Source organism: Malania oleifera, chromosome 7 (assembly GCF_029873635.1).
Source record: "Malania oleifera isolate guangnan ecotype guangnan chromosome 7, ASM2987363v1, whole genome shotgun sequence".
NCBI classification, from domain to species: Eukaryota; Viridiplantae; Streptophyta; class Magnoliopsida; order Santalales; family Ximeniaceae; genus Malania; species Malania oleifera.
In genome coordinates, this window is record NC_080423.1 from 46,350,766 (window position 1) to 46,366,735 (window position 15,970).

At 37.5% G+C, this 15,970-nt stretch overlaps 1 protein-coding gene across 2 annotated transcripts in view; it reads right to left on the bottom strand.

Annotated features, from left to right (window-relative positions):
- Window positions 1–15,970, bottom strand: part of LOC131159648 (solanesyl-diphosphate synthase 1, mitochondrial) — an 83,859-nt gene that overhangs the window by 28,572 nt on the left and 39,317 nt on the right. For both annotated transcript variants that reach the window (XM_058114705.1, XM_058114704.1), the window contains exons 8-9: window positions 6,957–7,028; window positions 6,264–6,349 (exon numbers count right to left, since the gene is read on the bottom strand). In XM_058114705.1, the coding sequence (XP_057970688.1) occupies window positions 6,264–6,349; window positions 6,957–7,028 (158 nt within the window). The remainder of the gene's footprint in view (window positions 1–6,263; window positions 6,350–6,956; window positions 7,029–15,970) is intronic.

Here is a 15,970-nt window from a genome sequence, read left to right on the forward strand (position 1 = left end):
GGCACCTACAGTAATGAAACATGGGTCGAGGGGAGATCAGGGCATAAGGAGTTTATTGGTGGAGTCGGTGTTACGAGAAAAGCACAGGAAATCAGAGTTTTTGAAGTACCAATGGCTGGAGAAGTTTTGGCCAGCGCGTGGGGTGTCCTCCGGTGGTCAGACAGTGATGAATATTGGAGGGGAAGGGTTTTGAGAGGTTCTGTTTTCAACGGGATGGGCGGCGTTGCAGGAAGCAGTCTGGAAGGTGGTGGTCAAAAAAATGGGGGCACGACTGGAATTTTCTGATAAGTTCAGAAACTGCCTTTCATTAGTTTTTTTTTTTTTTTTTAATGATGAAATTTCAGAATAGAGAAGAATCAGAGAGAAGGGAGGACTAATACAGAACAGAGGGTGAGAGAACAGAACAGAGAAAAGAAAGAAGAAAAGGAAGAAGATAAGAAGAGGAAAAGAGTGAGGGAGAATGGGTGGATAGGAAGCTAAAGAACAAGAAAAGAAGAAAGGAGAAGAAGCTGCAGATAGGGAGTGTGAAGTTACAGAACATAGGAGAGAAGGCAAGATGAAGAAGAGAGGGAGAAGAACAGGGCAGAAGAGGAGAGAAGAGGACAACGGGGGATTGAAATACAAGAATCGAGATTGAAGTTGGGCTCTGATTCCAAATGATGCAGGGGGCAGCATCAAGGTTATGCAACCATAGAGAAATTATAAGTGGAGGAAGGGGAGGGGAGGAGAGAGGAGATACAAGAGGGGGAACTCACATTCACTTCAATTCAAATTCAACTGCTACCTACATCATGGCTTTCACACACTATTTATAAGAAAGCCTCTAAATACATGAAATTACACACATACCCCTAAAACTACATTACATTACAAACATACCCCTAGAATACACAGTTGCTACAAACAAGCCCCCAACATAAATAATCCTAATATATGCAAACTATACACACATACTTAAACAGTTAACTAACTGAGCACATTTGGGTTTCGGACCCAATAAACCATTCATCCTATTCTTTGACATAGGCGTCCTAATTGGGTCGAAATGATCCATCCAAATAGCCGTTCTCATCCTACATCAAGTTTGATCACCAATTTTCAAGAACTATATTCAGGTCACAGTATAACATAGAAATGAAACAAATTCACTTAGGAAACTCACAACTTGCAGCAATAAAACCTGATTTTTTATGCTAGCAGCGACAATTTCTTGCTTTCTCAAAAAATACTGCGCTTTCTTGCAAAGTATTATATCCACAACCAAAATATCACGCCAGATATAAAAATATCATGGACGAAACCCACAATATTGTGGTTGGAGCAGATTCTCACGATTGTGGCAGTTGCAGGATATTTTGGCAACTTTTCTCACACTCATTACAGGCGCATAAGTGGCGACGACTTTCCAGCAATGCAATTTGGGGCAGGGGGGATCAAAGAATGGGGATTGCACTGGTGGTGGTGGTGGTGGTGGTGTGATGAGAAAAGCACAGGAAATTAGGGATTTCAAAGAGGGTCGAGGAAATGCTTAAGGTGTCGCGTGGGGAAACTCTGGTGGTTGGATGGCAACAAAACTCCAGAGAAGGGTGTTAAAGGGGTTTTTCCCTTAATAGTGTGGGAGGTGTCACAAAATCTTCCAGGGATGAGGTGCTTAAAAAATGAGAACATGACTGAAATTTCAGAAGAAGCTCAGAACAGATCTTTGGTTTCTTTTAGAGACTGAAATTTCAGAACAGAGAACAAGAAATCAAAATCAAAGAGATATAGGAATAAAGGAATGAAGAAAAGATAAGAAAGAAGATAGAAGGAGGGAGAAGGAAAGAGATTTGCAGAACAACACTGAGAATAGAACAGAGTATAGAAGAGAAAAAAGGACAGAAATTAGAGGCGAAAACATAGAGAGGGAGAGGGAGAAGAATGAAAGGGGAAGATGGGGGGATCGAAATGAAAGAATGGTGTGATTGTGGTTTGGCTCTGATACCGAATGATGGGATAGCATCAATGATATACAACCATGAGAGAATGTAGGAGAGAGAAGAGGAGAATAAGAAGAAGAGAGGAGATAGGGGATGAAAGGGGGAATAACAAGTTCGATTCAATTCAAATTCATCAACAAAAATAACTCCCACATGGCTTTTACACACTATTATAGAAAAGTCGCTAACAAATGAAATTACGAATATACTCCTGAAACTACATGAAATTACAAACAAGCCCAAAAATACAGAAATATTATAAAGAAGCCCTCAAATAAACATAATCCAATACTAATTAAACTAAGCACACAATTAGTTATTAACTAAACCCAACAATCCCTTGACCTGATTCTTCTCAATTATTGTCCAACAAAGGATCTTCCCATGGTCTTGCTTGTCCTACATCATAAGGATGTAATGCTTTTTTTCCCTCTTGTTTTATTTTATTCTCAGTAGTAGTACAACAATAGTCAAGAACTAAGTCGAAACTTGTTATAAAAAGTTCCACAATAACAGGCAGTTATTAGTATATTATATGTACTTGGTTATGAAGTAGTTAATAGTAGTAAATAACAGCAACCAAAAAAATATATGCAGCTTTTAAATAATACATAGCAAGTTACTAAATATAATTTACCTAGAGACTAATTTTTACTAAGAGCAAAGTAAGTTCTTAACAATCAAACTTTAATTTCATGTTTGAATCTAAGCAAATGGAGCTTTTTTCCATGATATGTCTCTTGCTTCTAAAAAGATTTTTGGTTGCCATTGATGCCAATGACGCTGGTAACAGGCAGCCAATTATAAACCTTCATCTTCTTTTATAGATCTAGAGAGAGGAGAGAGAGTTTTGAATCAACAATTACATATGTGAAAAAAAGAGTTCACCATTGCTGCTGGGACAATGAGGAATTGACGCAATCATCATCACCCTAAAGAGTGAACACTTGGCCAGTTCTTGCTGGTGGGGCTGAGTGAGATCAATGTAAATGATAGCTTTGGAATAACAAGTTGCTATGAAGGTTTATTTTGTCCTTTTGAAATGTATGCTAGAAAATCGCAATTCCCATAGATGAGGAGACAAAATCACCATCTTGTTGAATGGGGAATAGGCATCTTACTTGGAGAGCAATTCCCCCCCCCCCCCCCCCCCAAAAACTTATACAAACCAAAGAGTGGAATGTGAATAGAGACCTAAATTTCAATACCATTTCGGTATTAATTTGGCTAACAAAACCTAGTGTAAGTGCAACACGTTAAACTTTAATATTATTAACTACTAAAATATACTACGCACAATAACTGCAATACTTTATACTTATACTTACTAAAACTTATTGTGTAGTGTGTAAATATATATATATATATATATATATATATATAACAAATCGCTACTACCCACTAACTACATATTATTTACAACTAAATTACCAATAATACTAATCATTAAATATTATTTAACAATTTAAATATTGGTACTTCATACCTACTAATAATTATCGCGTAAAATTTATAAAGCCAGTTTTACTGAGTTCAAATACAACTAGGAAAAAATTTAGCTTGATAAAACCTAAGAAACTTAATCCACTAATAGGAATGTCAATAAGAAATCTGTGCCAAGTATTAACATGACAGATACCTTTTTTTCGGTGTTTTTTTCTAGTAAACGAACATTTTATCATCACCACGAGTGATATATAAGATTAAGAAAAGCAAAAGACCAGATGAATAAAGAGAGGGGATTTTAAATAGTGCAATGCTCTCTCCTCTATCTTCTCTCATTCCGCTCCTTGGCCTCATGGCTACCATAAAATATGAAAGGAGAGCACTACTATTAATCCATTCAGATTGAAACGAAAATTTTCCATCCAAAGCTAGCAAGGTGTTAAATTTCAATTTCAACTAGAATTTTGAAACTTCAAAAGTACGGAAATTTTGATTTCAATATCATTTTTTATTTTAAAAATGATGGAAATTAGTCGTAAAACATGGAATTCTTTAATGAAAATTCAATGGTTAGGGGACAGAATACTGCAAGTTTTAGTAATAATATATTATTAAAAAAAATACCTCAATGACACATATGCTATATACTAGGTGCAGTAGCTATAATATATTATTTGTACTAAACATGTCCAGTTAATATAAATGAAATTGATAAATTAGTTAAATTTTATCTCTTATACAGAAAAAGACAATAGATGTGAAAAGTTAAATAAAATTTTGTTACAAATGTCAAAGTTTAATTTTTCATATATTATGAAAAGCCTTTCTAACAATCTTTTGTTTTAATTTTTTTTTTTTAAAAAAAAGGATAAAGTAAGAGAGAATTTTCACATCGCATCACATTTGAATTCCAATGGAATTTCATCAACTTATGCTAAAATTTCATCTCTTTCAACAATAAGAAAAGAGGAAATCACAAGAAATATGAATTCCTTTTGCAAATAACAGACTACAATTAATATAAAAATCCTTTATCCTATTATAGAGTTTATGTAGATTGCGTAAAATTAACAGAATACATTATAAATCCTTTTTTACAAGGTTACATGATTATTGTTCAATTTGGGCATGGTTGTGATTGCTCCAAAAAAAAAAAATTACAGATGCTGCCACCACCTCATACTACGTAAACTTTGCTCCTCTTCCATCTATCCACATACGCTCTATTTTTACGAAAAAAAATAAATAAATATATAAATAAAAATAAAACAAGCATAGATGCAAAAAAAAAAAAAACACTAACTACAGAACAGCCCAACTGAATCACAGAATTCTGGCATTTTGCACCAACCAAAGAGACAAGAAACAAGCACTTCCACAAAGCCTTTGTCTGGCCCCTTCCCAAACCCCTAAACATCATAAATACAAAATGCCTCCATAGAAGAAGAACCGAAGAAGAGACCCAATACCAAGACTACCAAACTACTTACTGCAAAGTGACCAAGGGAAGTAACAACATAAGAACAGGTGTGAACAATTCTCTCCAGTCTTAAAGTAACGGGGACACACACCAGTTTTAATTTTTCCCAGGATCACTGTCCACAAAGACCTTAACGTCATGAGGAGCTTTAGCTTTCCAAAGGAAGGAGTGAAGGGAAAAAGGAATAGCACTAGGATCATGAATCAAATTAGAGGAGGATTTGCAAGAAAATTCTCCATAAGAGTCTAAAACCCACACACCCCCCAACAGGAGCCAAAAAAACATGACGCACATTAATTAAAGAGGCAAGCTCTTTGGTCTCTCTCTTATTAAGGTTCTTCACAAAATGGAATCCCAAGAGTAACCGCCCTCTTGCCATAGTTGAAAGGTAGAAATTGGTATGTCATGAAAAGAAGACACACGTAAATATGAGGATACGTAGGGGCCAAAGGAGCCTCCCCAATCAAATGATCCTCCCAAAAAGCGCACTCTCTCCCCATTACTGACACTATAACTGACATTAGGAACAAAAGAGTGAGAGATCAGAGACACAAACATGCATAAACATACTAATAGATTAGAGAAGGTGTTAAAGAAGTAGAGACAGTTTGTGAAGTAGAAAAGGGAAGCAGTATTACTATAACATTTTATTTTTTTAAGATCATTTAACAAACACCAGAAGTTCACATCCTTCGAGAGGGTGTTACGACAAACCAAGTTGCAAGATAAAAAGTGGAATTTATCTAGCCAATCACTAGAATATCAAGCAACACACCACAAAAAGGAGAACAAATAAATAGTACGGAAAACAATTTTGAGGGCCTTAACGCCCAATAAACCGTCCTTTGTTTGTTGAAAGGAAATATATTTTAAACCCCATAGAAGGGGCAATTGATGTTAATCAAACAAAAGAAATTTTTTACACAGATAAACCATAAGGTAGTTTAAAGAGAAGAAGGTAGTGGCAGTTATGCTTAATGAAGATTAAAATGTATGTTCTTATGGTGTAGGAATTGGGTCATGTCTGCTGCCAAGGTGAAGAACTTGATCTTCGAGCGGAAAATGTTTCTGTGGGAAACAAAGAAAAACTTCAGACTGCCCTATTACATCATGCTGGAATTGTGGAAAGAAAGGAACAGGAAAATATTTAACCATTCAGAATCAGATTTTTGAACAGCTACGAAAGTGCAGATTTAAAACTTTAGTGTTTACTCAAAGCATAAGCCCATACTGAGATTTTTTTTTTTTTTTTCATTGCTTTTATAATTGGGATTTTCCTCCCATCTATCACCTTCTTGTGAATTGTCATTTTGTCAGGCTAACAAAAGCATAAATGCAAATAACGTATAAGAGCAGCATACCTACAACGCTGCTCACATGAAGTGGCCATTTGCATTGTTTCACCAGTAACTAGATGCTCTACAACTTTTGCTAATAGAGACACAACCTGCAAGAAACAAAATGATGAAGAAACTAATCAATGTATACTTTTCAGAGGATGATGTTGCCCTAGCTTAGAAGATGTTGCCCTATATCATGTGAAATGACATAAGAGGAATCACATAGCCAACCATAAATAGCAGCACTTATGACTTTTGTTCTTGTGGTACTCACAAAAGCATACAAAAAGAAACATACATCAAAATTCAATGCTTTGAACATCCAAAACGTGTACAGAGTAATGGGAAAAGAAATTTTTGAAATTTATGTTGTCCTCAATGCCTAATAGCACTGCTTCTTAAAAATAATCCCAAGCTCATAATGCATGGACTCTTTGAACATTAAAGTGACATTCCACAAGCTACCAACTAGAATAAATTATTAATGTTACATAAAAACTAGACCAACAAGCTCCCTGCATGCCAACCAAATGTGATCAATTTGTTGCTCGAGTATATCAAAAAGCAAGGAATGAAGGATCTACTGGATGCAATTTAAGGCTAGATTTTGGGAGTCCATTCCACATTCCATTAAAAGATGGACATTCACAACAAGCAACTAGATTATATATATCACAGATTCACAAAATAGGAAATGTAAGATAAACAAAATACCTCTGTATTTTTCAAAGAAGCAAGTGTTACACAAGCTCTGGAAAGCAGAAAGTCCCCAGCTAGCACTGCTAACTGCATTAGCACCAAAAGAATCAACCACAAGTTTTTTACCACAATATAAATTTTAAAGTTTCTCATACACCAAAAATTTATAGACTTTGTGACAAGAATCTCTGAGATTCTGTAACTAGAGGAGTTGTGATTATACATAAACATGCATCTATGTATATATAGCATGTGCAGGTGGGAACACAACAAAGGACTCACTAGGGCCCAGAATCTTTGGTAAATATCTGATTAATGAGCCAGCAAAGCCATAATCGACTGATAGTTCCAACTTCCAAGTTTCAAACATGGAGATCCACCATGTTTCTATCAAAGCAAAGGACTCTTGTATAGTTGTATCACTGACATTTTTACAGGGTATTGAGCACCAAGCCATGGACATTTTGACCAGCTATTTATATGGGTGTTTTCTTTATATAAGGAATATATGTATTAAAAATTTGAATAGAGAACATTACAATCAAGGAGAGGACAATAAATCCACATAGCAGGGAAAAAAAAGAGACAAAAGGAAAAAGCAGAAAAGGAAATAAAATCACGGCAAAACCTTTCATTTTAATCAAGAAAAAAAAAATCAATAAGGGGCACCGAGGGGATGCCACCCAAGCACAAACAGATGAAAATTTTAGAATTACAGGTCAACCCAAAAGAATCCACTACAAGAAGTGGTTACGACAGCAATCAAATGGTCTTTGAAAACATGGAATAGCATAGCCAATCCTTTGAAAGCATTTCTATTTCTATTCCTCTAAGCAAACCAAGATATAGCAATGGGAATGAGCATCAAAGCTTTCCTCCTTCCCTTGCTTGAGCAGATTTCTTTCCAAGCCTGTAACACCCCCTCCACTGTTTCTGGCAGTTACCCACTGCTGCCAGATCAGAGAAATGGCACGATTACAGAGATTTCTGGTTCAGAGCAGTGCAAGACAATGTCATCAATTAATTCAACATTTATCAAACAAAAGATGCGCCTGTTAACAGTAGGCAGTCTCCTATCAGCAGGTTATCTATGGCAATAATCTTTCCAATATTTGCCTCCCATGCAAAGAATGAGAATGTGAAGCTTACAAACCACCTCCCATTTCTTTTCCTTGCAGTAGGCACCCACAACCTCATGTGCGATAAGGGCTGCATCAACAAGCCGCCTGCCTGCTACAAAGGCATGTTGGTGCTGGCCAATAACTTTCAAATCACTTTATTAAGCCTCACAGGAAGGACTTTGGACAGAATCTTATAGATACAACGCACAAGACTAATAGGAAGGAAGTTCTTAATGTCACAAGCCTCAGTTTTCTTGGGAATCAGGATAATAAATGTGAAGTCAATGCTGCTTATGAATCTGCCTGTTCTCCAAAAAACATCCATTGAGGATCATATCCTTTTTCAAGTGAATATTCCAAAGTCGCCATTTCTTCAGTTTTTCCCTTCAGCCCCTTCAATTTTGAGCCAGCTACAAAGCTTGTTTTCCCCTCAAAATGAAAGTAGACCACCATTGCCCCACCTGATTACTAAACCATCATGCTTGAGCCACATGTTTTCGCAAACCAAAAGGAGTTAGCCCCATCTTAATTCATTTTCTATCAAGAAGGATGGAGAATTAGTTCAGGATGGGCCTTGGGAGAAGCTTGTGAAAAAACCTTAGGGAAATATTCTTCCCAATATGTGGAGCTTAAAAACCTATTTAATCCTTAAAAATATAGGGGTCTCTTGGAGTCTGACCATGTGAAGGAGAAGATCATAGAAAAACCCAACAATTCCTAATTGAGGAAAACCTTCTTTAACCACTTCCCGTTACAATTGACAGTAATCTTGCTAATTCATGTTATCCTTTCTTCAGTTTATTTTAGCCAAAACCAACCAATCATAATCCCATCTCATCCAAATTTTTTTGTGCATCAACATCCTGTGCACTAACCTCCTCCATATGGGTAGATATGATCCTGTCCCTCCCATACACTAAATACTCACTGCTGAGTCTACGCTCAACCCCCTTCGAAAAAATGGATACATCCTCCGAACCTTAAAGTGGAGAAGGAGGCACACAAAAAATATCCTCAACAGCATCAGAAGAGTCAAAAGAAGAATCAAATTGTTCACCAAACTCACCCAGCAATAGCCATAGTCACAGGAAAAATCAATTACTATCATACTCACTAGCATATTCGAACATATCACACCATCTCTTTTACTTCTCACTCTAATTTCCTCCTCTATCCTTCTCTAAATTTGGCTTCAAGTAGCTCAAAGACTCCTTAACATAAAAGTTTCTAGCAAAATCTCTTCTTAAAATTTGCTAACCCACAAGTTTGAGTTAATATAATTGTTCACAAGAAAACTATTTTTACCTATTATCAACGCTTATGTACCTTCATATCCACAGCCTTATTACAATCCTTTCTGTACTTGCTATCCCTAGAAACACACATCACCTCCAAGAGCAAACCATTGCCAAGATACTCCTCATCGTGACCTCTAACAAAATCCTCGTGCACCTGATTTTCCACTTTAGCATCTTCAACAAAAATGCTCTATTGTCAATGTCACTAGCGAGGATTTGATACACCCAAAACACCTGCCGGTGAAACCTCATCCTGTCTCTAGAAGATCTTCTCATCACTAGAAACATTGCGAGAACGAAACTATCCTGGAATCTTACAATATGGACTCTTCTAGGCCTCTCTATTTCTTGAAACCCAACACCCCCCCCCCCCCCCAAAAACCATCACGTAGGATTCTCCCTAATCCTTATTTGAATGTCAAGAGAACCATGGGCCTTTACAAATGCCTCCTGGATAAGTGACATTTAGAAATATGGACCTGGCCATCTAAGCAGCCCAATAGGGAAATAAAAGATTTTTCCTTTCTTAAAAGATTGACCCAAGTCCAAATGAATATCAACCTGGTCATAGGCCTATTAGTGTGAGTAGACCACCCTAGATATAAATGATACTCCTTTCTTTCAATTTTCAAGTAACTCAAATCATCAAGCAACTCAGACCACTCCGTTTAATCTTCATTGCATGATCCTCCCCACTAGATAACCTAGATGTCCTGGTTTTCAGCCACCCTCACAGCCTGACCATAACCCTAGCGGCTTCATCTATGGAAATCCCATCCTAACGTGATTCATGGCTTCAACCGATGAATGCCCAAATTCCTGCACTTGCATCACACCACAATGAGCACAAATATGAATTTTCTCTACCAACACAACCTGGTTCAAGAAAGATCATCCCATTTGCAAGTTTCTCCTTTCATCTCCTACAGTAGACATTGCAAACTACTATAAAGAAGTAGAAGATGGGATATTTCAAACATGAGAGAGAATCAGAGAGAGATTTTCATAAACAACTAATAGTTCCAAGTCTCAAACACATAGATCTACCATGTAAAGCAATCGAGTCCCATCAAGGCAGCAACTTTTGCATTACTGACACTTCTCTAAGAGTAACTTGTCCCGAGTAAAGGACACTAAGACTACCAATGTTATATGGACCGGGATGTTGGGTACGTATCCAAGAAGTAAAATTTGCCGAAATGAAAATACCAAGGTGGTTGCATTGTACAACTTTAAGATAAATTAAGAAATGAACATTTGTGGTAAGTTAGGCATAGCACCTGCAGGACACAAGGGAAGGACAGTTAAGATGGTTAAGCACTTGCAATGTTGGCCAAATAACATACAAGTGAGGAGTGAATAATTAATGTTAGTGGTAGAAGGGGGCATAGATCACAAATAACTTGGATTGAGATGGTGAGTAAGGATCTGACATGATTTTTTAAGAGGAAAAAATGAGAATGACAAAAGAGGACTCATGTACATGATCCCACCTAGTGGGATTAAAGGCATGGTTGTGATTGTTGTTTACCTTTTATTTTGGACACTTCCCTAATACTTAGTGCCCAATTGTTGGCCACTACTAATATTTTCCTTTTAATGTGCTTCACACATGCAAAAACACATAGTAATATGCTTAATTCTAAAATTATTCATGAAGTTTCATAATTAGAAGAAAATAATAATTAGCATATCGGTTTTTTTGCCCCTAAAAAAATTCCACTAAACTTGTTCATGAAAGTTACAATGGACGAAGAGATACATTACAAATTTATATAATGCTAAACTAAGAGGAAGAAACGCATATATTTATATAAATATATATACACAAACACACAATTATATAGCTATAGAAAAGTTAAAAACTTAATATTTACGTAATATATTATACTCGTGTCCATTTATGTCATGTCCTATAATTTTAGGATTTGTTCTCTCCATGTGTCCATGTCTTGTGTCCCATACTTCACAAACAAGAACATCGTACACCCCTATTTCACATGCTTCAAACTATAAGTCAACTATAGAATGAACATTGTAAAAAAGAGAAAAAATCCCCCCCCCCCCCAATAAAATGAGCATGATTCCATTATGAAAAAAAAAAAAAAACAAATTGAATTCTCAAGTGCATTGTGGCTGCGGTAGGACATGAATTAAGGGGCTTGCAAATGTTTAATACATATCAAAGGAGCCTTCAATATGAGATTGGATAAAATGGGTGAAGGTATCACTCTCTTCATTCTCGAACACAGTCAGTAAAATGCATAATAGATGGGTGAGATTGTCTTCAGTTGTTGTTGATTGGTTCTCTAATGGGTTTTCGTTGATTTTAGAAAGATTAGGTAGGTTTTTCAAAGCTATAATGTTTAAAGCATTACATACTTGATGGCAATTCATACAATGGAAGTGAGAAAGATTCTGGATTTACGGCTTGGATGGGAAGGAAAAAGGTTTTCAATATTTGTTCCAAGTGGATCTAAGGGAGAGGGATGGCATCGTGCTAGGGAAGAGTTCCTTGCGTTGTTCAAGGATCTTCCTAGTGCCATTGGTCATGGCAAAGGAAAGGAGGGAGCCAATCAGTCATAGAGCCAAGTTGTATCTGTAGAGAAGAAAGATACATGTAAAAGAAAATGTCGAACGAAAAAAGCTTATGGAATAACCATGTAATGAGAAGATGCAATATTGTGCTCATTTTGGTGAGAATATGCAAATGGAGGATCTCTAATAGTCATTGCCAAAGTAAAATAATGCCACTCCGGACATCAAGCCTACCATTGTCAAGGCGGCTAGGGTTTCAACTAGGGATGCTAGGGAGCTAGAGGCAGCTGAGGTTTTTCTTGTAGAAGATAAGGCGATGATGGTTGGGTGGAGTGGATGGTGATTGTGGACTCGGGAAATATAGTGGGCTCAGATCTTGGCCAGCCCTCCAAGCATAGGCAAAAGTTGCTTCACATTTTCTTTGTAATAATAACTACTCACATTTTCTTACAAAGGGAATTCAAACAAAAGGCATATTGCAATAGCTCAAGAAATCTGAATTTGTTTCAATCATTAGGTCACCTTCCAATATCTCGAATTCACTAGAACTCTTTGACAACACTCATGTCCCATGCTCTCTAGCTAAAGAAGACTTGTCAATGAATAATATGTGCCATCATCACCATAATAAGGAGATAAATCAGCAACATTCGATATTGTATGCATTTTCACCATGTCTGAGGAAGCAAAAGCTAGGAACCCTTGAGAAAGGGGGTTCTCTTGAATTGACTGAAAGATCTTCATGTCTTTTTTCAACAAATGCGTCTACATCTGTTTACGCCCTTTTGGATAGAAATGTAGCTTGAATCTTTGACTAGCTCTAATTCTTCTTTTATTCTCTATACAATCATCTTCTACAACAACAACAAGCCTAAGTCCCACTAGGTGGGGCGTACAAGAATCCTTTTCGACCAATTCACCCGAACAAAAGCATTTTCCACTATTAGATTAGGGGCTAGTAAATCCTTCCTCACTGCCTCATTCCAAGTTATTTTAGGCCTACCCCTACTCCTACCCATTTTTATACCAAAAACAATAATTAAGTCCTCGCAAGTCCTCTATTAGGCCTGCATTTAAATGCCCAAACCATCTAAGTTGCCCCACTCTATCTTCTCTTCGATATTTGCTATGCCTAAATTATTGTGTATATGCTTGTTTCTTATTTTATCTCTTAACCATTTAAACTTCATCTCCTACCTTCAACTTCTCATTTCCTTAAATTTCAGCACTTTCAATTTGTTCTTCAAGGAAACCCTTCTTGCTTTCCTTGCCAAAAAAAAAGGAGACGAGGGGGGGGGGGGGGGGCTTTCTTCCTTTCCATCTATCTCTTCCAAATCTCCTAAAATACTAGTCTTTTTAAACGTAATATCTCCAAACACCTCCATATTCCACACTTCAATTTTTCTTTCAACCTCTTCCATTTCTTTTTAAATGTAAACCCCTCCCAACTCCTTTCCACATCCTCCCTCTAAAAATTCCTTACCCTATTTTGGAAGGAGCCATGATCTAACCACATATTTTTGAACCTAAAAGGAGTGGGACCCCAAGGCACATTCCTTGATTCCAGTAAGATAGGAAAATTATCAGAGGTGGGTCTAGGTAGCACGAGTTGGGAAAGACTAGGAAATTCCTCCTTCCACTCATTGGTAAACAAGAACCTATAAGTTCTACTAGCCACCTCCCTAGCTCCACCCACTAACCACATAAAGTTAGCATTTCCCAAAGGAAGATCCCACAAACCACACTCCCTAATAACCAAACCAAACCAAACTTCTACATAGTTGCAACAATCATACCACCACGTTCTTCTCCCAAGGGAACCTCACTACATTAAAATCACCGCCCATAATCCACCTAGGCAAGCAAAATCCAAAGACAAAATAAAGCTCATCCCAAAAAGAGCCCATTAGAGCAGGCCTAGAAGGGGCATACAACGAGGAAACCAATCATTGACCCCTATCTCTAACCTCTAGCAATATAGAAAGAGAAAATAAAAAATATATATATTTAAAAAAAAAAACCCACTAAACTATCCACTATGGTAATAGAACGAGCATCCCACAACACAAGAATGCCACCCGCCAACCCCCAAGAGGGGTGCATAAACCCAATCCTTACAGTGCCCTTCCCAAATCCCTCTAACAACCTCCTTGTCAGCTAAATCAAGATTAGTCTCCTAAATTAAGTGAGAATTCCGAAGGAAAAGCTCCCCAATCAAACTTCTCTTTCCAACATTGCCTAGACCCCTAACATTCCAACTTACAATCTTCATAATCTAACACATTTGCCTCCTTTCCCGGTACCCTTTCCGCCCCCATAATTGATGTTAGAAACCAAATCCTTCAACTCTTTTTGCACCTTCCTTTTTCTGCTCATAAGTTTTTGAACTCATCCCCCACTTAACCTCTGCTGCAGCAGGACAAACAAATTTCAAACCTCTGTAATTTAGGGTTCGTTGGGTCTCCATAGTCCCTCTGACTAGCCTCAAGACCAAAACCAGAGGCACCACCCCCAGCAGATTTCTCCTTGTGGCATAAAGCATCAAAAGGAAAATAGGACTGAACAGGAAGATGAAGAATATCTTTTCCAGGTTCCAAAGAATTCAGATCGCCCAATGTAACTCCTACCTCTTCATCATTACCCATCCCAACATCAGAAGGAATAGCAACAATATCCACCTTATTAAAAAATAGACTCAGGAACAAGGTACAAAGGCCCCTCCTCAATCAAAGTTGTAATCTGGTCTGAAATGTGCTTAACAGAACCTTCTAACTCTTGCCCAGCGTCAGAGGACAACAGAGAATTCTCTTCACCTATATGTCGAATTACATATAAGGGTTCCTCACTCCATATTAACTCTTCCTCCCTTTCATTTAAACAGAAACCTCTTGAAAGATCTGCCCAGTTCTTTTCTCCTTCCATATCTATCTCACCTCTAAACTAGTCAACTAGCAAGACGTTATAAGAATCACAGAAGCTGCTTAGATTGTATTCTGAATTTGAGCACTCATCGTCGCACTAATCTCATCCCCTTGTGTTTCTTCAATTTCTGTTGGATGCTGAGGGCCAATATTTAGACCACTGTCTGCTCTCTTGCTGCTACATGGGTCAATTTTCACATGGGTACTGCCATCTTTCTGCAGTGTAAAAATAACTTCCAGTTCATCTTTTTTGTCCCTCTTCGGAAGTTCAACATCTGTAAACTCTGCAGCCCTTTAGCTTTATCACCCTTCTCCCACCGAGCTTCAAAATACGATCTTTGAGAAAATCAATCTTATCCTTCTGTAATAAATTCTTCTAGTAGTTTTCATTAGGACTCCTTTCTTCTGAACTAATTTCTGTTAAATGCACTCTAGACTCCGCCAAATTTCTGCCCTCTGTACCTTCGCCTCTAGAGTCTCCAGTACTTGCTTGGCTCTGGGTTACAAAGCCGCCTATTTCCTTTTCTTCTGCGGAAGGCCTGCCATGCTGTTGAGCTGGGGTTGGCCCATTTCCCTTTTTTCTTTTATGACCCAATTAGTAGCCGTTCTAAAAGGCCCACTAGTGAGTACAGGAGACTAGTAGTCAGAAATCTAATTGAGCTACTCTTTCTCAGCATCAAAGTTATGAAAGTGGAGATAATAATCTTGCTTAAAAACCCATTAACATATAATTCATTAAAACCTTAAGCAAGCAACCTTTAACCACCTCCCAACAATCTTGAAAGAAAGCCATTTTGAACCTGTCTAGAACCAGACCTTTATCCCTCAGCATCACAAAGGTCATGACCCTCACTTCCTCAAAAATGTCTCTCCAACCAAGCTACCCTATCACTAGAGGAAGGATCCATTCTAAACCTTCAACCATCCATCTACTACCATCCTCTTCAGATATGAAAGGGCATCCATCCTCCCCTCTTCTATTTGTCCTTGTGGAGGATGCGTTGAGTAGAATGATAGACAAGGCTGTTTGTAAGGGGATTGGGAGAGATATCAAGGTGAGAAAGAAGGCGGTTTTTGTGTCTCATTTGTAGTTTGCAGATGACACCATTATCTTTTTAGATGATCATGTTGACTCTTGAGAATATTCTCAC